The sequence below is a fragment of the Taudactylus pleione genome, unplaced genomic scaffold (genome assembly GCF_031769625.1).
Source record: "Taudactylus pleione unplaced genomic scaffold, aTauple2 ptg001044l, whole genome shotgun sequence".
Lineage (NCBI taxonomy): Eukaryota > Metazoa > Chordata > Amphibia > Anura > Myobatrachidae > Taudactylus > Taudactylus pleione.
The window spans coordinates 703,759-723,411 of NW_028285445.1; the positions used below are offsets into that span (position 1 = coordinate 703,759).

General features: G+C 43.3%; 1 protein-coding gene across 2 annotated transcripts in view; it reads right to left on the minus strand.

Moving 5' to 3' along the window:
* The window catches only part of TPK1 (thiamin pyrophosphokinase 1), a 702,648-nt gene that overhangs the window by 332,607 nt on the left and 350,388 nt on the right, over nucleotides 1–19,653 (minus strand). Inside the window, exon 6 of one of the 2 annotated variants that reach the window (XM_088461407.1) lies at nucleotides 16,655–16,801. The exons of the other annotated variant lie outside the window; for it this stretch is intronic. Coding sequence (XP_088317533.1) covers nucleotides 16,655–16,801 — 147 coding nt within the window. The remainder of the gene's footprint in view (nucleotides 1–16,654; nucleotides 16,802–19,653) is intronic. 2 annotated transcript variants of the gene reach the window in all.

Below are 19,653 nucleotides of genomic sequence, written 5' to 3' on the forward strand. Positions count from 1 at the left end.
GACCCGGAGAAGGCGGGGCACAATTCATCAATCACAAAATGGGCAGGGTGCATTTCACAGTTAACAAAACGGGCAAAAGTACCTAGAGGGAACACCAATATGTACATACATACAGACATATTAAGTCCATACACACGGACATTATAAAGAACAAAACAACACCCCCCCCTTGCAAAGCCACACTGACACATATAATTTGTATACAAGATACAGATAGATACAGTATATATATCAGATAGATATGAGACAGATAGGTAGATACAGTATATATATATATATATATATATATATATATATTAGATAGATACAGTATATATATACTAGATAGATACAGTATATATCAGATAGATAGATATGACATATATACAGTATATATAATAGATAGATAGATAGATAGATACAGGATATATATTAGATAGATATATACAGTATATATATCAGATAGATAGACAGACAGACACACACACACACACACACAGTATATAAGCCCCACCGTCCACTTACCTGGTTCTAAAAGGGTGGAGAAGACAGGATGCAGACTCTCCTGCACTCTGGAGCACTCCTCACCTCTGCCCTCTCTGTCTCTCTCCTCCCTGGGTGCCACAACATTTCTTTTTCAGGGAATGGGTATGATATACCGCCGGCCGCAAGAGTTCGAAGCAGCGGAAGCCCGACAGCGCTGGAAATCCCGATCGTGGATAGGTAAGTATAGACTAACCTAACCCCCTAACCCTAACCCTCCTTAGGGGTGCCTAACCCTAACTTACCCCCCAAGTGCCTAACCCTAATCCCCCCTCTAAGTGCCTAACCCTAACCACCCCCTTCACCGCTGCCTAAACCTAAGTCCCCCGGGGGGATGCCTATCCCTAAGTCCCCCCCGGGGGTGCCTAACCCTAACCCTCCCTCCCCCTAGCCTAACCCTAACCCTCCCGGGGTGGTGCCTAACCCTAAGTCCCCCCCGGGAGCCCTAAACCTAACCCTCCCCCCTGCGGCTGTCCGCTCGCGGCGCCCGGCATCACTACGATCGTGATGCCGGGCGCCGGTCTCCCGGCGTCGGGGAAATGCGGGCGTCTACAGCTAGATGCCCGGCATTTCAACCATGCTGGGATAAGACAGTCGGGAAGCCGGCTGCCGGTATTTAGGCAGTCGGCTTCCCGATTGCTTCCCCTTTTTCAGCTCCTCTTCACTGACAGACTCCAAGATAAGCCACGCCCGCTTCCTAGTTCCACTCTCCAGCCTTTAGAATTTTGGGGAAAGGAAACCTGGCTCCTCATTGGACGACAGCGTCCATCTATTTGTAGCCTGGTATTGAGGCAGCCATTTTTTGTTAGCCACTGCAACTCAGATCTCTTTATCTGGGCAGCCGCCGGTCAGAGCTGAAACATCAGCTGCATGACAGTAATCCCACAGCCAGAGGGCCATGGAATACTAACATTGTACCGGCCCTGGGGGAAGATGGCACCCTGCCCTCCCGGCTCAGACCGCCACTGACGTCTCTATGCACTGGACGGCAGGTGAGTTTTTGGCAGATTTTCGTAATTGTGATCCATAAGATATCTCAACTGTGATAGCATTAGTGTCCACATCTAAATCAGGCATATAAACTTAATGATTATCTTGCAGAAAAGAAACACTGAACGCAGAAGAAAGCCAGTAAAAAGTTGTTGACCCCGAAAATAAAATTAAAATAAACAACAAATAAAACCAAAGACTAGCACAACAGTATTTGTTCTCTGTTCTGACAACAATAAAGTATTGTTCAGAACAACCAAAAAAACTAGTAGTATAGTGAAGTGAAACTGAAGTGTCCATTGCCTAGACTGATCTGTGTGTGAGTATATAAGTAGCATCTAACATGACATTGATAATAGAAACTCCTGGGAAGTTTTCCTGTACTGGATTTGTTCACCTACAGTATACTTCTCATATATATATATATATATCTTGACAAAGATCTGTGAGGGAATCGAAACGTTGATGAACTAATTGTGCCCTGTGATGTTGGAATAAAGATTTTTTTTGCCAATTTCAAGCCTGTCAGTGCACCCCTTATTTTTTAACATTTGTATGGAACCCTTGGCAACAAGGAGTTTGAGCAGCACCCCAGAAATGTTAATGGATATGGAGTGAGTGTGGACCCCTAGGATTGTATATATATATATATATATATATATACATACAGTCAGGTGCTTAAATATTGGGACATTGACAGAATTTTCATATTTTGGCCTCTATTCACCACCACAATGGCTTTGAAATTAAACAAACAAGATATGCTTTAACTGCAGACTTTCAGATTTAATTTGAGGGTAATTACATCCAAATCAGGTAAATGGTATAGGAATTACAACGGTTTCTATATGTGCCTCCCACTTTTTAAGGGGCCAAAAGTAATGGGACTATCAACTCAAAAGCTATTTCATGGACAGGTGTGAGCTATTCCCTCGTTATTTCATTATCAATTAAGCAGGTAAAAGGTCTGGAGTTGATTCTAGGTGTGACATTTGCATTTGGAGGCAGTTGCTGTCGACTCTCAATATGAGATCCAAAGAGCTGTCACTTTCAGTGAAGCAAGCCATCATTAGGCTGAAAAATCAAAACAAACCCATCAGAGAGATAGCAAAAACATTAAGTGTGGCCAAATCAACTGTTTGGAACATTCTTAAAAAGAAAGAACGCACCAGAGAGCTCAGCAACACCAAAAGACCCGGAAGACCACAGAAAACAACTGTGGTGGATAACAGAAGAATTATTTCCCTGGTGAAGAAAAACCCCTTCACAACAGTTGGCCAAATCAAGAACACTCTCCAGGAGGTAGGTGTATATGTGTCAAAGTCAACAATCAAGAGAAGACTTCACAAGAGTGAATATAGAGGGTTCACCACAAGATGTAAACCATTGGTGAGCCACAAAAACAGGAAGACCAGATTAGAGTTTGCCAAACAGCATCTAAAAAAGCCATTACAGTTCTGGAACAACATCCTATGGACAGATGAGACAAAGATCAACTTGTACCAAAGTGATGGGAAGAGAAGAGTATGGAGAAGGAAAGGAACTGCTCATGATCCAAAACATACCACCTCATCAGTGAAGCATGGTGGTGGTAGTGTCATGGCGTGGGCATCAATGGCTGCCAATGGAACTGGTTCCCTTGTATTTATTGATGATGTGACTGCTGACAAAAGCAGCAGAATGAATTCTGAAGTGTTTCGGGCAATATTATATGATCATATTCAGTCAAATGCTTCAGAACTCATTGGACGGCGATTCACAGTGCAGATGGACAATGACCCGAAGCATACTGCAAAAGCAACCAAAGAGTTTTTTAAGGCTAAAAAGTGGAATGTTATGCAATGGCCAAGTCATTCCCCTGACCTGAATCCGATTGTGCATGCATTTCACTTGATGAAGACAAAACTGAAGGGAAAATGCCCCAGGAACAAGTAGGAACTGAAGACATTTGCAGTAGAGGCCTGGCAGAGCATCACCAGGGATGAAACCCAGCGTCTGGTGATGTCTATGCATTCCAGACTTCAGGCTGTAATTGCCTGCAAAGGATTTGCAACAAAGTATTAAAAAGTGAAAGTTAGATTTAGGATTGTAGAGGTTGTCCCATTACTTTTGGCCCCTTAAAAAGTGGGAGGCACATATAGAAACCGTTGTAATTCATACACCGTTCACCTGATTTGGATGTAATTACCCTCAAATTAAATCTGAAAGTCTGTAGTTAAAGCACGTCTTGTTTGTTTCATTTCAAAGCCATTGTGGTGGTGAATAGAGGCCAAAATATGAAAATTCTGTCAATGTCCCAATATTTATGCATCCGACTGTATATACACACACACACACACACACACACACACACACACACACACACACACACACACACACACACACACACACACATATATATATATATATTTTTTTTTAGGTCTGTAGTTTGTCCCCTAATTCAAATACCTCCAAATTATGAATATATATATGGATCGGCAACCACCAGACTTAAATATAGTGTTCCCGCTAGGCTGTTTTAGCAAGGTGCTCTCCCAGATTTTAAAACGGTAAAATACACCCTGCCCTTATGGTGGTGCCCTACTGAAACAGCCCGCCGGGTGTCGTTTCCACCCGCGGGCTGCAATGTCCTGTGGGTGGGAAAAGTTATAGTGAAACAGTCACCATTGGGTGAATAGATGCCATGCGCATGGCATCTTTTCACTCTGCAGGGAGAACTTTAGGGCATGCCCAGCATCTCTGTGATATTGGGCATGCCCCTTACAGTGATGAAAAGGGGCTACTTCTTAAGGACATGCCCCCTTTCGAGTGACCATGCCCCTTTCTCGAATGCACACGCACCTTTGGCTTGCGCAATAATGCCCATTTTCACACCAGGCACCCTGACCCTCTCCAGCTTTGGTGAGAACACCATAAAGACATTGAACTGTATTACCAAAACAATAAAAAAGAAGTAAATATGGCAGAGCACTAGGGACTACATCTACATCTTGTTTTAGTAATGATACTAATATTGTTGGTAGTGGTACGGTACAGGCCAAAGATAGGTGAGAAGTACTAAACTAACATTGGTACTAACGTTCTTTGCGGCTAACAGTGTTGTTAATCTTCATCACAATCATTATCATCCTCATCAGTGTTAATATCATCATCATCGCACAATATCAACTCATCCCCATTGGAACACAGTTACAGAAATATCTGTACTTTGTTAGAATTCTCAGCAAAGGTCTTCCTCATAGAATTCGCAGTTCATTTTTATGCACATCAGTTTTTCCACAACCGATCGCTTACAAAGTTCCTAGTGGTGCTAAACACTCATCCAGAGTACACACTGGAGGGTGGGGAGCTTAAGTAAACCAAAGCTAGTTTGTACAAGGGGCTCCAAATTGTTTCTTTTTTCTGCCAATATTCAAATATAATGTGTGACATGCTAATGTGTACATTATCATTAAACTATTGCTCCACAATCCATTGATGCTTACTGTATCAGATTAAGTCAATAATTGTGGTCAATTCTTTTTTAAATCTGACCAGATGTCAATGTTTCACTCTGGTGCACTTATCATCATCATCAACAACAGTAGGTCTCTTGGAAAAGGTCAGTTTTTTTTTTTTTACTGGCAGCAGCATTTGCAGGAGAAACTGAAACAGGAGACATCATTGGGTCATGTGCCACTTGTACTGACAATTTGCTCTATGGGCCTGATTCACTACTAATTGCAACTGTGATTACGCACGCAATTGGCTGATTGTTGCAATGTGCACATGCGTCGCAGTGTGCATACGCGAACTAGCCACTGCGATTGGTACTGCAATCGCAGAGGCTACACAGACCCATCGCAAAGTGATTGACAGGAGCTACCTTTTGGGGGGTCGGCGAAATGCATAGGGTGTTTGAACGCCATTGCAGGGGCATGCATAAATTAGTGTGAGGCTCCAATGTTACTGATGCTTTCGCAGACTTGCTAAGTATTACGGATGTGAGTAAGGGAGAGTAGGCATCCGTATGTTTTGATAAGACTGCATTGCAATCGCAAATATTAGAAAACCATCGCAGTGAGACTGTGTGCATAATCGCAGTTGTGATCGGTAATGAATAAGGCCCTATATCAGTTGGAAAGAAAGATACTATATATGACATAAACCTACGATCAAGCATGGTTGCCAAAATGTAGTGATCAAATTGCAAGATGATGCAAACCCTCTGATGCTGGCAAAGGGAAAAAAAAACTTGATCAACAAGTCCAAAATACTTTGTGCAATCGCTTAGTTTCATCTTCTCCTTCAGCTTCTCTAGCTGCTTATTCCAGTACTTTCATTAAGGGTATGACCCGACTCAAGACTAGCAGTATCTGAAGTCACTTAAATGGTTACGATTTTAAATGGTTTCAGTAGCTTGCATAAAAAAGGGAGAGTATTCTGCACTGTGCTGGACAAAGGTAACATGTCCCCCGTCTCCCTATCTCATGGGTTGATATTTACTCTTGGATGGCTTCTTGCTGTTCTTCCAGGCGCCGAAGCATATAAAAGGTGGAATTCCACCCGGTTACTACCTCTTACTTTAGTTGGTGGCATGGCAAATCATACTGGTTTTGCAGCCACTGCAATATTCTACATGCAGTTGCTAAATGCCAAAAATGCCCAGAAATGTAAAAAAAAGTCTGAACCATCAAGCTTAATTTGTGCGCAAAAATTTTACTTGTTCGAAATGACCCAGTTGTAATGCTCGTACAATTTTACTTGCGTTATTGAAAATGATAAATCCAGAGGAGTTTCTTAGCAGGGTAAGCCATTTTGCTATCATATCCCTGAGTTTTTGCAACTGATTGACATCGGTATGCCTCTTAGTGAAGTCGGTGATACAGAGAGTAGTCTGCTGTGAATGAGCTGCCATTGTGAATTAGAGACTGCTGCTGCTGAAGGCAAAACACCCACCCAATGGACTGTTACAGTTATGTAATGTTTAGTGTGACCAGTACCCCATACCTTTAGTTAAGTGGCTAGTCGGTACAATAGCATTTTCTATGCCAATAATAACTTTTTTTTTAACATCTTGGTATAGGTGAAGAATTACTGTTCTGGTAAATTGGAATCGAGATGGAATTTGGTAGCGGAGACACATGACCTCAACTCAAAGGTTTCCAAACACTGGGCCTGATTCAGCACGGATCGCAATTTCAATCACAGCTGCGTAATCGTAAGCATTGCGGCTGTGAAAATATGCTAATGCCTGCCACAACTTAGCCAACATAGAGACGTCCACTACTGCATTCTCACATCCGTAATACCTCGCAGTCCTGCGTATATACATCAGTAACATCGAAGCACATTGGCCCATCATGCACAATCACAGCAGCTCTGATCCGTCGCAGAAATTGCAGGTCTCGTCAAACGCAGAAGTCTCTTAAGCTGCATATGTAATTGCAGTGGCTAATTTTGGCACGTCCATGCAACAGCGTTCAAGCGGACAGGCATGCCTGCGTTTCTGCAACCACTCGCCCATCACAACCCCCAAACGCTCACGGCCTGTCACTAACTCTGCGATAGATTCCTATATGCGTGTGTCATGGCGGTGTGATCACCGTGCATGCGCAATGGCTAACAATTGTTTGTTCTGCATACGTAGTTGCAATTGCAATCTGTGTTGAATCAGGCCCTCTGTCCTCCAGGCACCCTAACAGTCCAGGTTTTAAGGATATTCATGCCTGTGCATGGTATAATCAAAATGACTGAGGCACTAATTAAGTCACCTGTGCTTAAGTATGGATATCCTGAAAACCTGGACTGTTAGGGAGCCTTGAGGATGGAGCTTGGCAACCACTGCCTGTCAAACTTGGTTCCTATTGCCTGTCAAACTTGGTTACTCATGCAAACGCTTGTTTCACAGTCAATTGTTGTTTGAAACCACTAGTCTTCTTGGTCTTTTTCTGTGATGAAGATTCACCCCCAGCAGCAGCATCCCTCAAGGATTCTTATTGAGAATTCTGGATCAGGGAGCAGTCAGTTAACCTTTGCAAATTGGATGCAGAAGAGATACCTACGATCATTAATGTGAAGGTTGATGAAGAAGGTGTTGGCGGTGGAGATTGTATATGCTGAGATCTATCCATGCTGATGGTAACTGATGCAGGATTTTCAGATTTTCCCAAAAAATGTACATGAACTTGCTGCAAGTCCCTACAACTACTTACTTTGGCCCTCATTCAGAGCCGTACGCTCTGAGCAGAGCGCACGCTCTGAATGAGGGCCGGCCTCCATGAAAATGGAGCGTCCTTCTGGACGCTCGTATAGCTGTGGGTCACCACCCACAGGCTATACGAGCGTGCATTTTGATGGCCGCGATGGTCGAGACCAATCGCGACCATCGAAATTGCGAGCCGGAGCCTGCGGTTGAGGTTTTCAACCGCAAGCTCCGGAGTGATTTTGGCTCTATCAGAGCCAAAATCACTCCCACTGACATCACTAGTGATGTCAGTGGGCCGGCTTCTGATGGGAGGCGTTCCCGTGGGAACGCCCCCGTCAGGGAGGCACGCCCCCGACACGTCCACCAAAGGGGGCATGCTGTCAATCAACATCGACAGCACGCCCCCTTTGATCAGACACAACGAGCGAAGGACTTTCCTTCGCTCGTTGCGTCTGGCGCATGCGCACGACGGAGCTCCCTCCGTCGTGGGCATGCTCAGTCCATAACATCGACCCACTTGCGAGCGGACAGCCGCTCGCGAGTGGGTCTGAATCAGGCCCTTTGTCCTCACAAATGGTACAGAAGCCTTGAAGAAAGTTGTTGTCAGGATTTGGGAAAAAAAAATATTCTATATGGAATAGGTGCCATTTTTGGTCTTATGCTTAAATAAGACCTTAGGCTTAAATATGTCCTTCTTAGCACTACCAAGCTACTGGTGACTGACTTACTTTGACACAAACATTCTCCATTTTATCAACTTCTTCTTGTTCAACACATGCATCCTCATTACTGTCATATACACAGATATTCCAATCCTGTTGCACTTCCACAGTAGCATCCTCAATTAAAATGTCATCATTATTACTTTTACTACTACCCATCTTGACATTTATAGATGGTTCAGAAATGGTGGAAGAAGGCTTCGCTATGATTACAGTGTCAGAAATGGCAGACTCACACACAGCATTCGACTCTCTGTGAAGTATGTGAACACACAGTTTGGTCTTCAGCCTTAGTGTTCTTTTTGTGCACTGATTTGTTTGTTTTAAAGGTGACACATTTAGACTCAGGGCCTCATTCAGACCCGCTCGCGAGCGCTATTCGCTCGCAAGTGGGTCGATGGTGGCCCAGTGCGCATGACGGAGCCGGCTCCATTGTGCGCATACGCGAGACCCGGATATCGACAGGCAATCCGTCGCTCCGGGTATCGTACCAAAGGGGGCGTGCTGTCGATGTTGAGTGACAGCACGCCCCCTTTGGTGGGCGGGCCGGGGGCGTGGCTGCCCAGATGGAGGCGTTCCCATGGGAATGCCTACCATCTGGGGCCGGCCCTACTGACCTTTATTATTTATTTATTACTAGTGATGTCAGTGGGAGTGCTTTCGGCTGTTAAGAGCCGAAAGCACTCTGGGGCTTGCAGCAACAAGACCCTACCATAAGGGTCTTGTCGCAAGCTCGATGGTCGCGATGGTCTTGACCATCACGACCATCTTCCTGGCCGCTCGCTATAGCTGTGGGTGGTAACCCACAGCTATGCGAGCGGCCAGGAGGCCGCTCTGAAAAACAAGAAGGACAGCCCTGATTCACAACGAGTGCTCTGTCAGAGTGTCCGGCTCTGAATCAGGCCCTCAGAGCGAAAGTGTTGCAAGTGTTTGGCCCCGGCTTTTGCAATAGGCATTCTAGTGCATAAAACAGCAACAGTGGGGCCATCATTCACAAAGAAAGGCCATGGTCTGAGCCGTTCATTGCCACTGTGACATGTTCGCAATTTTATGTATATTGGCATTAAATTTTCCCTTTACAGTTAGAGATGATGTTTTCTTTACAGTTATGAAATAGAGTGAATCAGCCAGTGAATGAACATTTTCAAGTTTAATACATGAATCTTATATTTTAGTGCATACGATCTTAGTTCAGATCTACTGACTATGTTTTGTTGATGTAAGTCATATTATTAATTTACTTGACTTGTCTGTTCACAAACCCGGCTTCACAGAAGCACAAATTTATTCCTAAAAAGGTATAACATTGTTACCAGTAAGCAACTAGTTAAATTTTCAGATTTTTCAGTGTCATCTTTGGTATTGCGTTACAGTTCACGTCCTCTTTCAAAAGTACTACAACATAATATATTCTGAATTTTTTGTTATACAAAACTATACAACAGTAGTTGTTTTACATTCGAAGATATTTTATGAAAGATAAGTTCACTACTAACGGAATCTACAGTATTTGATGCAATCTTTGCATTTTTAAGAATTGCTGTACCTAATGGTGCGTACACACCAGTGGTGTAACTAGGGCAGAGCCACCGGGGCTCGTGCCCTGGGCGCCGTGGGAATGGTGCCCTGGGCGCCAGTGTAGTGCCAACCGCAGTGAGTGCGGTAAGCACTACACATTTACTAGTACCATCGCTAAACTTCCCTGCACCCAGCGCCATCCTGTGCTGCACAGCTGAGCCCCTTCCCTCCCCCTGAGTGATTACCCAATAGCGCCAGACGGAAGGTGGGAGGCAGGCTCAGACTAGCGCATTTACACAAACATCGCCAGCGCGGCGATACATGTGTTAATCAGCAGCCAATGAGAGTCATACAGACTTTAATTGGCTGCTGCGCCCACTCCAAGAGCATGGCTGGAGCTCACTTATGAGCTCCGCCTTCCGGCTCCTGCAGTGGGTAATGGGAGAGATATCATGACGCCTCTCCCATAATGCAGAGCGTGCCAGCCCGTGAGGACTGACGTGCGGACGGCGGCGGGAGCAGTGGCGGAGTCGGATCGTGGATTCAGGTAAGTGTATTTTTTTTTCTTTTATTTACTTGTGTGTATTGTATTGGGGGCACTGCATGGGGGGATGGACTACTACTGGGGCAATACAGGGGGGACCTCTACTGGGGGCACTACATCGGGGAACTACTGGGGGGACCTCTACTGGGAGCACTACTTTAGGGGACTACTACTGGGGGTACTACTACTGGGGGAACCCTATAAAAGGCACAGCAGAGGGGGGACTACTACTAAGGGCACCCTATAAAGGGCACTGCATAGGGGGGCTCTATTACTGGGGGCACTATATAAAGGTTCACTACTGGGGGCACAAGGGACACTGCACTGGGGGGACCACTACTGGGGGCACTGTATGAGGGGCACTGGATAGGGGGGATCACTACTGGGGGGCCTGCATAAGGGGGACCACTACTGGGGACACTGTATAAGGGGCCCTACTAGGGGCACTGCAAAGTGGGTACCACTACATGGGGCACAGCATAAGGGGGATCACTATTGGAGGCATGCATAAGGGGGACCACTACTGGGGGCACTGAATAATGGGAACTAATGGGGGGGCTGCATAAGGGGCACCACTACTGGGGGTACTGTATAAGAGGCACTACTGAGGGCCTGCATAAGAGGGACCACTACTGGGGACATTGCATACTGAGGATACTGTATAAGGGGCACTACTGGTGGCCTGCATAAGGGGGACCACTATCTGTCAGCGATACAATATCCCTGACAGATCATTACCCACCCTCCTTGGTGTGCTGGGTGATTGATATCGATCACCCAGCACACCACATACTTACCGTTGACTATAGCGACCCGCAATCAACGGTCGCGCGTCCTTATAGTAACTTGCTTGATAACGAGCAAGTTGAATGGAATGCACGGCAGATGGACGATATTGCTGGTCAAAGGTAAGTTGGTAGGGGCCATTTAAGAGGACGAATTGATAGATAACGGTAACGATAATGATATAGTTATCATTCAAATCGCTACGTGTGTACGCACCATTACACATACAAATTAAAATATTTTATTCAGAAAAAAAGCTGAACAAAAATAAAACAGTAATTTGTTTTATTTGATTTTCAGTCTAGTCTACCTCAAATAAACGATTAATGTTCCTTAAAATGTTGCTAAAATACGTAGGTCAATCTGTCAGTGAAAGTCAGAACTACTCATAGTAATAATAATGGTATAAAGAGGAAGCAGTCTTTTCCATAGTTTCTATTTGTTGCATGGGAAACAATTAGCTACTGTACATACCTTGTTCACTAAACCAGTGCTTCCCAAATTTTGTCCTCACGACACACTAACAATACAGGTTTTAAGAATATCCATACTTGAGCACAAATAATGACTGCGGTACTGATTAACCTGTTGTCAAGCATGGCTATCATTAAAACCTGGACTGTTATTGTGTCTTGAAGACCTAGGTTGAGAAGCACCGATTTATACAAAACCAGCCCATCTGCATTAAGAGAAATTTTGCTAGGTATCATCCAGGGAAAATAATAGTACCTCAAATAAATCAGGCATCTGCATGTTGTAGCTCTTATTAGTGCAATTAATTGCAAAATTTATCAATCGTTAACTTTCAACTGGTAATTAGATCTATAAATTGCTATATAGACTTTATCAGAAAACCAGTAAACTAATATAATAATTACTGTAATTGGTTCTGGATTGCACAAACATAAAGGCAAAACAGTATGCTTATTACTTTTAAGAAAAAAGAATACTTGATCTCCTTTATGCAATACAATTATTGCAACCTGTTATTTGGTTGCAAATGTTGCACTAAAGGCTGTGATATAAAATGTGTATGTATACACAACATGCTGTGGACAGGTGCAACACATTACATTTATCTTTTGGAATAGAGAATACATACATTTTCAGATTTGTACATGTAATAAAAAGTAACATTTACGAAATAAAACAAAAGTGAATAACAATTTCATTCATGCTTCTAATAGTACTAAATTACTCAAACTTATTAGTTATAATGTTTACATAGTAATGTGGCCAACACAGGCAGTGGTTAGGAAAGACAATTTGGTCACTTTGTATGAAATTGGCAACAAATTGCTGTGTGTGTGGACTATGTCATCTAATCCTATCAACATTGTAGAGATGTTGATCAGTATTGAGGGAAACTGCGGTTTGATGGGCTGAAGGGCTGTAAAATGAGATTATCACAATAATGTTACTTTGTTGGTTACATTTCTTCACCCCAATCTAAGGAGTACGACCTGCAGAACATGAGCCTCAAACTGCTGCATTTATCTTCCAAGCTCTCGTTCCAACTATGAGCCGTATTCAGTTTCAGCGCACCCGCGATACTTTTCCGCCTCCTGGACTTTTCGCCTACATTGCGTGTTTTGTAGGCAGAAAAGTATCGCGCACGTGCCCGCGTATCCCCGTATTCAATTTGAAAGTACGCGAAAACGGGACCCGGCGAAACTTGAACAGGAGGAAAGTACTGTCAGATTTGGGGAAATCAGCCTGACAACCCCCAAAAGATGCTCTGACATGGGGGTTAGCTATGGTTACCCCCAATTTGACTTGCTGAAGGTATTTGGTGTATTTAAATGGGCTCAATAGCTGCTAAATAGCATTTTTGTATAAGTGGTGAAGAATAGTATTCAGGAGTATTTTTTGCAGAAAATAACTTATCCCAGCAAATTTGGGGTACTTGAAAATGGGGGTCAGCATATTTTAAAGTTGCTAAAGTTAATTTGAAAAAAATCGTGAAAAATCCACCTGCCGCAAGCACCTGCAATGAAAAAAAACACATGGGGCATACTTGGGGACCCCCTCAGAGTCGAGATCGCTAGTTTTAATCTTTGTACCCAAACATTTTTTTTTTAGCCCCCAAATTCAAAGTGATTTTTTTGGGGTGTTAAGTGTATTTTACACAGTTTACCTTTGGGGGACTGTCTGAAGGCTGCACGGGGCTTCCCGCAGCACTGCACCCCAAAACCCCAATTCTGCACTTTTTTCCGCCTGCTATTCATAAACAAACTTTTCCGCCTATTACATTGCATTGACATTCCGCCTAGGCGGAAAATCTTTCAAATTGAATACGGCGATACTTTTCCACCTGCCAAATTGACGTCATCGGTGAAACTTTTCTGTGGATTCCGGCTTTTTGCCTCAAATTGCATATGGCCTATGCCTTTATGCCTTTTTTAAATTTATTTTGTGAATTGTTTGCATCCTCTTAGATAAGTATATATTTTAAAAAAGTGACGTTAAACTATATTGGTCAGTATGGTCGGACGCAGACTCGACCACCCCAAGCCATCCTTTTTGCAGCTGCTACAACTCTTATTCGTGGACTGTGACATTATCCCAAAGTAATTGGCTCTCCCTGTACCCTGGTGCCCTAAGTAACTGCCTAGTGGTTCTACTGTCCCTGTCTCTTATTTAACTGCAGCTCTGCTAAAAACTAAAGTTTTACCTGCTACTTCATTATAGACAGCTGCAACTATTCCTTTATCTTTGGGACAATGGGTCTCATTCAGACCCGGTCGCAAGCACCGATGTGCTCGCAATCGGGTTGATAGTTAGCCCTGCGCACGCGCAGCGGCCGCACTGCACTTGCGCAAGCCCCAGAGCGAGAGAGAAACTCTGGAGCTCTGGAGCCCTCTACAAAAGGGACGGCTGTCGATGTTACCCCGTTTTGTACGAGGGCCGGGGGGGTGGTTTCCAAAACGGAGGCGTTCCTACCGTTTTGTGCAGCCGCAAGCCCCAGGAAGCTCCCTGGGGCTTCCGGCTGCCGAGACCCAACCTTAGGGTCTCGTCGCAAGCCCCGATGGTCGGTCACTAAGCTGTGGGTGGTAACCCACAACTTACCTAACGACCAGGAGGCCGAACATCAAAAATGAAGCGGCTGCCCTCATTCAGAACGAGCGCTCGCTTCTTGCGAGAGCCTCTGAATGAGGGCCAATGTTCTGTTGGAATTATAATTAGGTGAAAAGGTTGAGACTGAGGGCCTCGTTCAGAGGCGGTCGGAGGATGCAAGCGGTCGCTCAGAAACTGGGCGGCCACTTGCATCCTGACCGCCCGCCTCTGTTGCGGTCGTTAGGCTGTGGGTTAATACCCACAGCTCTAACGACCGCTCGGGTGATGGTCGCGATGGTCAGAGACCATCGCGACCATCGGGGCTTACGACGAGACCCTAGGGTAGGGTCTCACTTGTCGTAAGCCCCGGAGAGCTTCTGGCTCTGTCTGAGCCGGAAGCGCTCCACTGACATCACTAGTGATGTCAGTGGGGCCTCCCCCAAACGGCATGCGTTCCCATAGGAACGCCTCCGTTTGGGCTGCCACCCCCCCGGCCCGCCTTCCAAACGGGGCGAGCTGTCAATCAACATCGACAGCTCGCCCCCTTTGGAAAGAGACCAGCTACGACCAGCGCTGTCGGTCGTAGCGGGTCTCACGCATGCGCACGAGGGAGCCGGCTCCCTCGTGCGCATGCGCACTGGCAAAACATCGAGGCGGCTGTTCGGTCGTAGACCGTACGGCCTTCTCTGAATAAGCTCCTGAATATCTCTGGCATTTATGTCTCTGACCAAGCAATCCATGATGTGAATTTCTACATAGCAAGTGCTCCCAGCCTATTAAGTTGTTGAAACACCTGCCCTCTAATAAGTCAATCGTTTGCAAAGGAGTATAAGAAAGCGGTTTTGAACATATTTAGTTAAGGCACCCATACATCAGAGATTGATTGCGGCAATCGTGCAATTTGCAATCGATTGTGTATAAAAATCTTTCCCTTTTTCAGTCGATTGCAAATTGCAGAATTGCCACAATCGATTGAAAAAGGGAAAGATTTTTATACACAATCGATTGCAAATTGCACGATCGCTGCAATCAATTGCTGATGTATGGGGGCCTTTCGGTATACTCTCATTAGTTCACACATATTATTCAGGACAATTATACTCAGCCTTTTTTTAAAAATAGTTTCAATAAATGATCTTTATTGCTCTTTAATGTTTTTTATTTTGCAAAATTACTGTGCAGTTTTTATTGACAGTCTGACACGTCTTTTACATTTTTTGTGCATTAAGACTTCAGGTTGAGAAAGACTGAAGTGCCTTTACACAATGAGAAAAATGAAATTTATGACTCAAATATATTTAAAAAATGGGAGATCTCCTGACACGGAGCCACTGGCTGCGACAAACTGCATGTTCCGTCGCTTGTCTATTGGTAACAATACCTCTGTGTTTGACTTTAGCCTCACCCACTCAGTTCTTTATGTAAGAATGTAATGTCTAGACAGACCAGGCACAGATGCAATGGGTGCTCAATTCAAGTAAAGGCACTTTAGCTGGCATATAGTTTCATCAAAAATACATTGTGATATTTCCCAGTATACCCAGGAGAACAGGATAAATGAGAGGCAATTGTACAAGCACTCAATTAATACATTTACATATCCTCCTTGCATGTGCTGTAATTACATTTGTGGCTCAATATATGATCAAAAATAAAAGCTAAAGAATTAAGTAGACAGATAAATGCGCTCTGTAACCCTTTCTGTTTGTGCGGAATGGCGGTATGTATAACAATGAAAATGATGATTTACGGTCGTTAGTTCTAAATGTCACACAAGTTGCATAAAAGGCGAAACAGGTGCAATGGTAATAAACAATGCTGTTTATCATTTTCATTGTTATACATACCGCCATTCCGCACATACAGAAAGGGGTTACAGAGCGCATTTATCTGTCTACTTAATTCTTTGGTCACTTGTAGAAGGCCAGACACCCCTTCTCTATAAGTGCAGCCCACCCCGTACATTTACACTAAGTCTAGTGTGCAATTATTCTATTCCACCTTCTAAAAATAAAAGGTACTTGACTAGCTGAGTCCCTAGTAAACATCATAATGTTCTTATTTGTAGTCTGAATATCTAAATAACTGCAATCTACACAATTATTACCAAATGCTCTATCATAATATTTTTACTGCTTTCATGATCTACAGTATTAAGACATGTGTGCATAATATTGCAGAAATGCTTGCTGTCTATTATCATAGAATATTTAGAGGTTTCAGTTATAGGAAATAGACACAAATGTCATATATACTCATCACAGCACTACTGCTTGCCAAATACACTTATATAAATGACTGCCAGGCAAGCTGACAGTTTGTACTTACAGGCTGCAGAAGATAGATAAGAGATGAATCTTGAATCACTATTATTGGGAGAGAGGTGATTTTGACAGCATGATAAAGTGTCTCCACTGAAGCCATAGTCTGGTCAAAGCGTCCCCCAAGTCCTCCTAACACCACAATGACGTCCACCTTAATCAGGAATATACAATAATGTGAGATCTAGGGATAAATTTACTAAAGTGATTGTTTTTAGAAGTGAGTTTTAAAAGAGATGTTGCCCATAGCAACCGATCAGATTCTAGCTATTATCTTCTAAAAGGTGCTAGTTAAATGTTAAGTAGAATCTGATTGGTTGCTATGGGCAACATCGCAACATCTCTTTTAAAACTCACTTCTAAAAACTCTCACTTTAGTAAATTTACCCCCTAGTCACTCAGTACAGACTTTATACAACACGTGAAGAAAAACAAACATATGCATTATGTCTGGTTATCGGCATAGTATACTTATTAATGTAAAAGCAAGATAGCATATAGAACACTTTCCATATGATGTAGATAGAAAGATAGATAGATAGATAGATAGATAGATAGATAGATAGATAGATAGATAGATAGATAGATAGATAGATAGATAGATAGATAGATAGGTAGATAGATAGATATTATTAAAGGTTAAGATGGAAGGTGAGAGAGTATGACCAATTGGTAGCTCATCACTTTATAGATCACAAACACAGCTTGGCTAAACTAAGGTACAAAATAAATGATTTCCCACAAAGTACATGGGAAGAGAGTGCCAAGTCTTTCGTGAGATTAGAGCCTAGGTGGATAGACCATTTAAATTAGATTGCCACTCTGGGTCTCAAATAATACTCTTCTTTTAATTATTTTCTTTAAATATTCAGAGGTGATTCCCTAATGTGGTTCCTGTATTTATGCTTATGTACCTCCTTGTGAATTTGATAGAGTTTAGTTTGATTATAAGAGCTCAGCTCTTAGGTACCGGACATTTCTTATGCGTGTCATTGTTTATGTGCATTGTTATCCCCATGTTACAATTCCCTATGTTACACCTCAGTCAATTATGAACATTTCCATTACATTTTCAATCAGTGTTAAAAAATATTGAATATTACAAAAATCCGGCAGCTCCACAATATGTGGCTACCTTATGTAAATCCTCTTTAGTTGTACATATCTAGTATTAAGCCATAGAGCTCCGTCCTGATCATGCAGGGTATCAGTGTCACAAATGGCTTACACAACAACGCATTCACCTGCTTAGCAGATTTTTTCTAATGTTAACTACTCTGTAGGGCTAAATATCTGGAAACGCCATACTGCCCTTGGTATTATTAATATCATCATTTATTTATATGGCACCACAAGTGTTCCGCAGCGCCTTACAAAGTACATAAACAAGTTGTAGACAAGTGACTTACAGAACAATACAATACAGGACATGGATAATATATATTGCTACATTAGCGACCATAACACCCAGATAAGCAACAGAGCATAAGCAACCAAGTGTTATGGTGCATACACACGATCAGATTTTTCCTTCAGATATGAACGATAACGATTTAAAAATCGTTCAGTCGTTCATATCTGAAGGAAAATTGTTCATATCTGACATGCCTGAACGATGGACGATCAACGATGCGCGTTCCCGTTTGTCAGATAACGATATCTGACATCTGATGGGTTTGCAGTCAGACTTGGACGATTCCATTCATTTTAATGCAGTCAAAAATCGTTCAATCGTTCAAAACTTTGGTAAAATCGTTCAGTCGTTCATCTGACAAATCTGACCGTGTGTACACTCCATTAGGTGCCCTAGTGGACAGTAAGAAGTAGATGAAACTAGTACATTCCATTGTTTTTGTTTTGTTTCATTCAATAAAACAGACTGTAATATTAAATATTGTTGTGAATGAATATTCGCTCCAATTAGTTCTGTGTTGGCATAGAACTCCCATTTCAGACCTAAGGTACATGCAGTGGGTTGGGTATGGGATGCCGGCAGGCAGTAGTTGCTCAGCTGTTGCACTCAGTGGGTAAATGGTATCTGGACAGTAGCATCACGGCTGTACAGTATTCAGAGGCAGTTCTGTGGGGGTTAAATGTGGATGTCATACAGTTCTAGGACCTCTTCTCCTAGGCAATTAGAGGACTAAGGCCCTCATTCAGAGCCGCTCGTGAGCGGCCGCTCGTTGGTTCTGACCGATGTTCACACAACTGCACATGCGTACGGTTTGTAATACGCATGCGCGAACCAGTCAGTGCGGCCGAAAATCGTTTGTTCGCTATATTGCGAATGCCTGCTATTTTGAGTGACAGGAGGAGGCGTATGTGGGTGGTAACAGGGGAAGGTGCTTGAAAACGGGGAGTGGAATTCAGAACGCAGGCGTGCTTAAAGGTCAAAACGGGCGTTTTAAGGGAGTGCATAATTAATCCACCAGCGTCATTGACCACGTCACTTGGTTTTTTTCAACTCAGAACTGCTCGCAAAATAGCGGTTGAAAAAACCAACCACAAGAATAGCGAGCAGTTCATACGCTATTCGATGTACTCGATTAATCTATTAAATAGCGGACATGACGTATGGTGTGAGCGGCCAGAGGGAGTCTTTTTCAAAATTACAACCGCAAGTTTTGCTCGCTCATTCAGACTTAGAGGCGTGAACAGACCGCAAAGAGCGAACGGTTCATTTGAATAGCCACCCCTTGTTTTTGAACGAACGACCGCAAATAGCGAGCGGCTCTGAATGAGGGCCTAAATTTACCACAACTGATTATCATGGTTGTGAAAGTTGTCCCCCATAAGCAAGTGTATAGTATATCTATATACTATGTACAGTACATCTGAGGTCCCAGATATGCATGATACTAATAGTGTGTGGAATGAGACATTCAGACACAGCTCTTTTTACATTCATCAGACCCTGGTCATGTAATATCTCTATCCTAGCAGTGCACCTATGTTCTGCAACTTATAAAGTCAGCATTATACAAGATCTCAGTCTCTGGGGTAGGC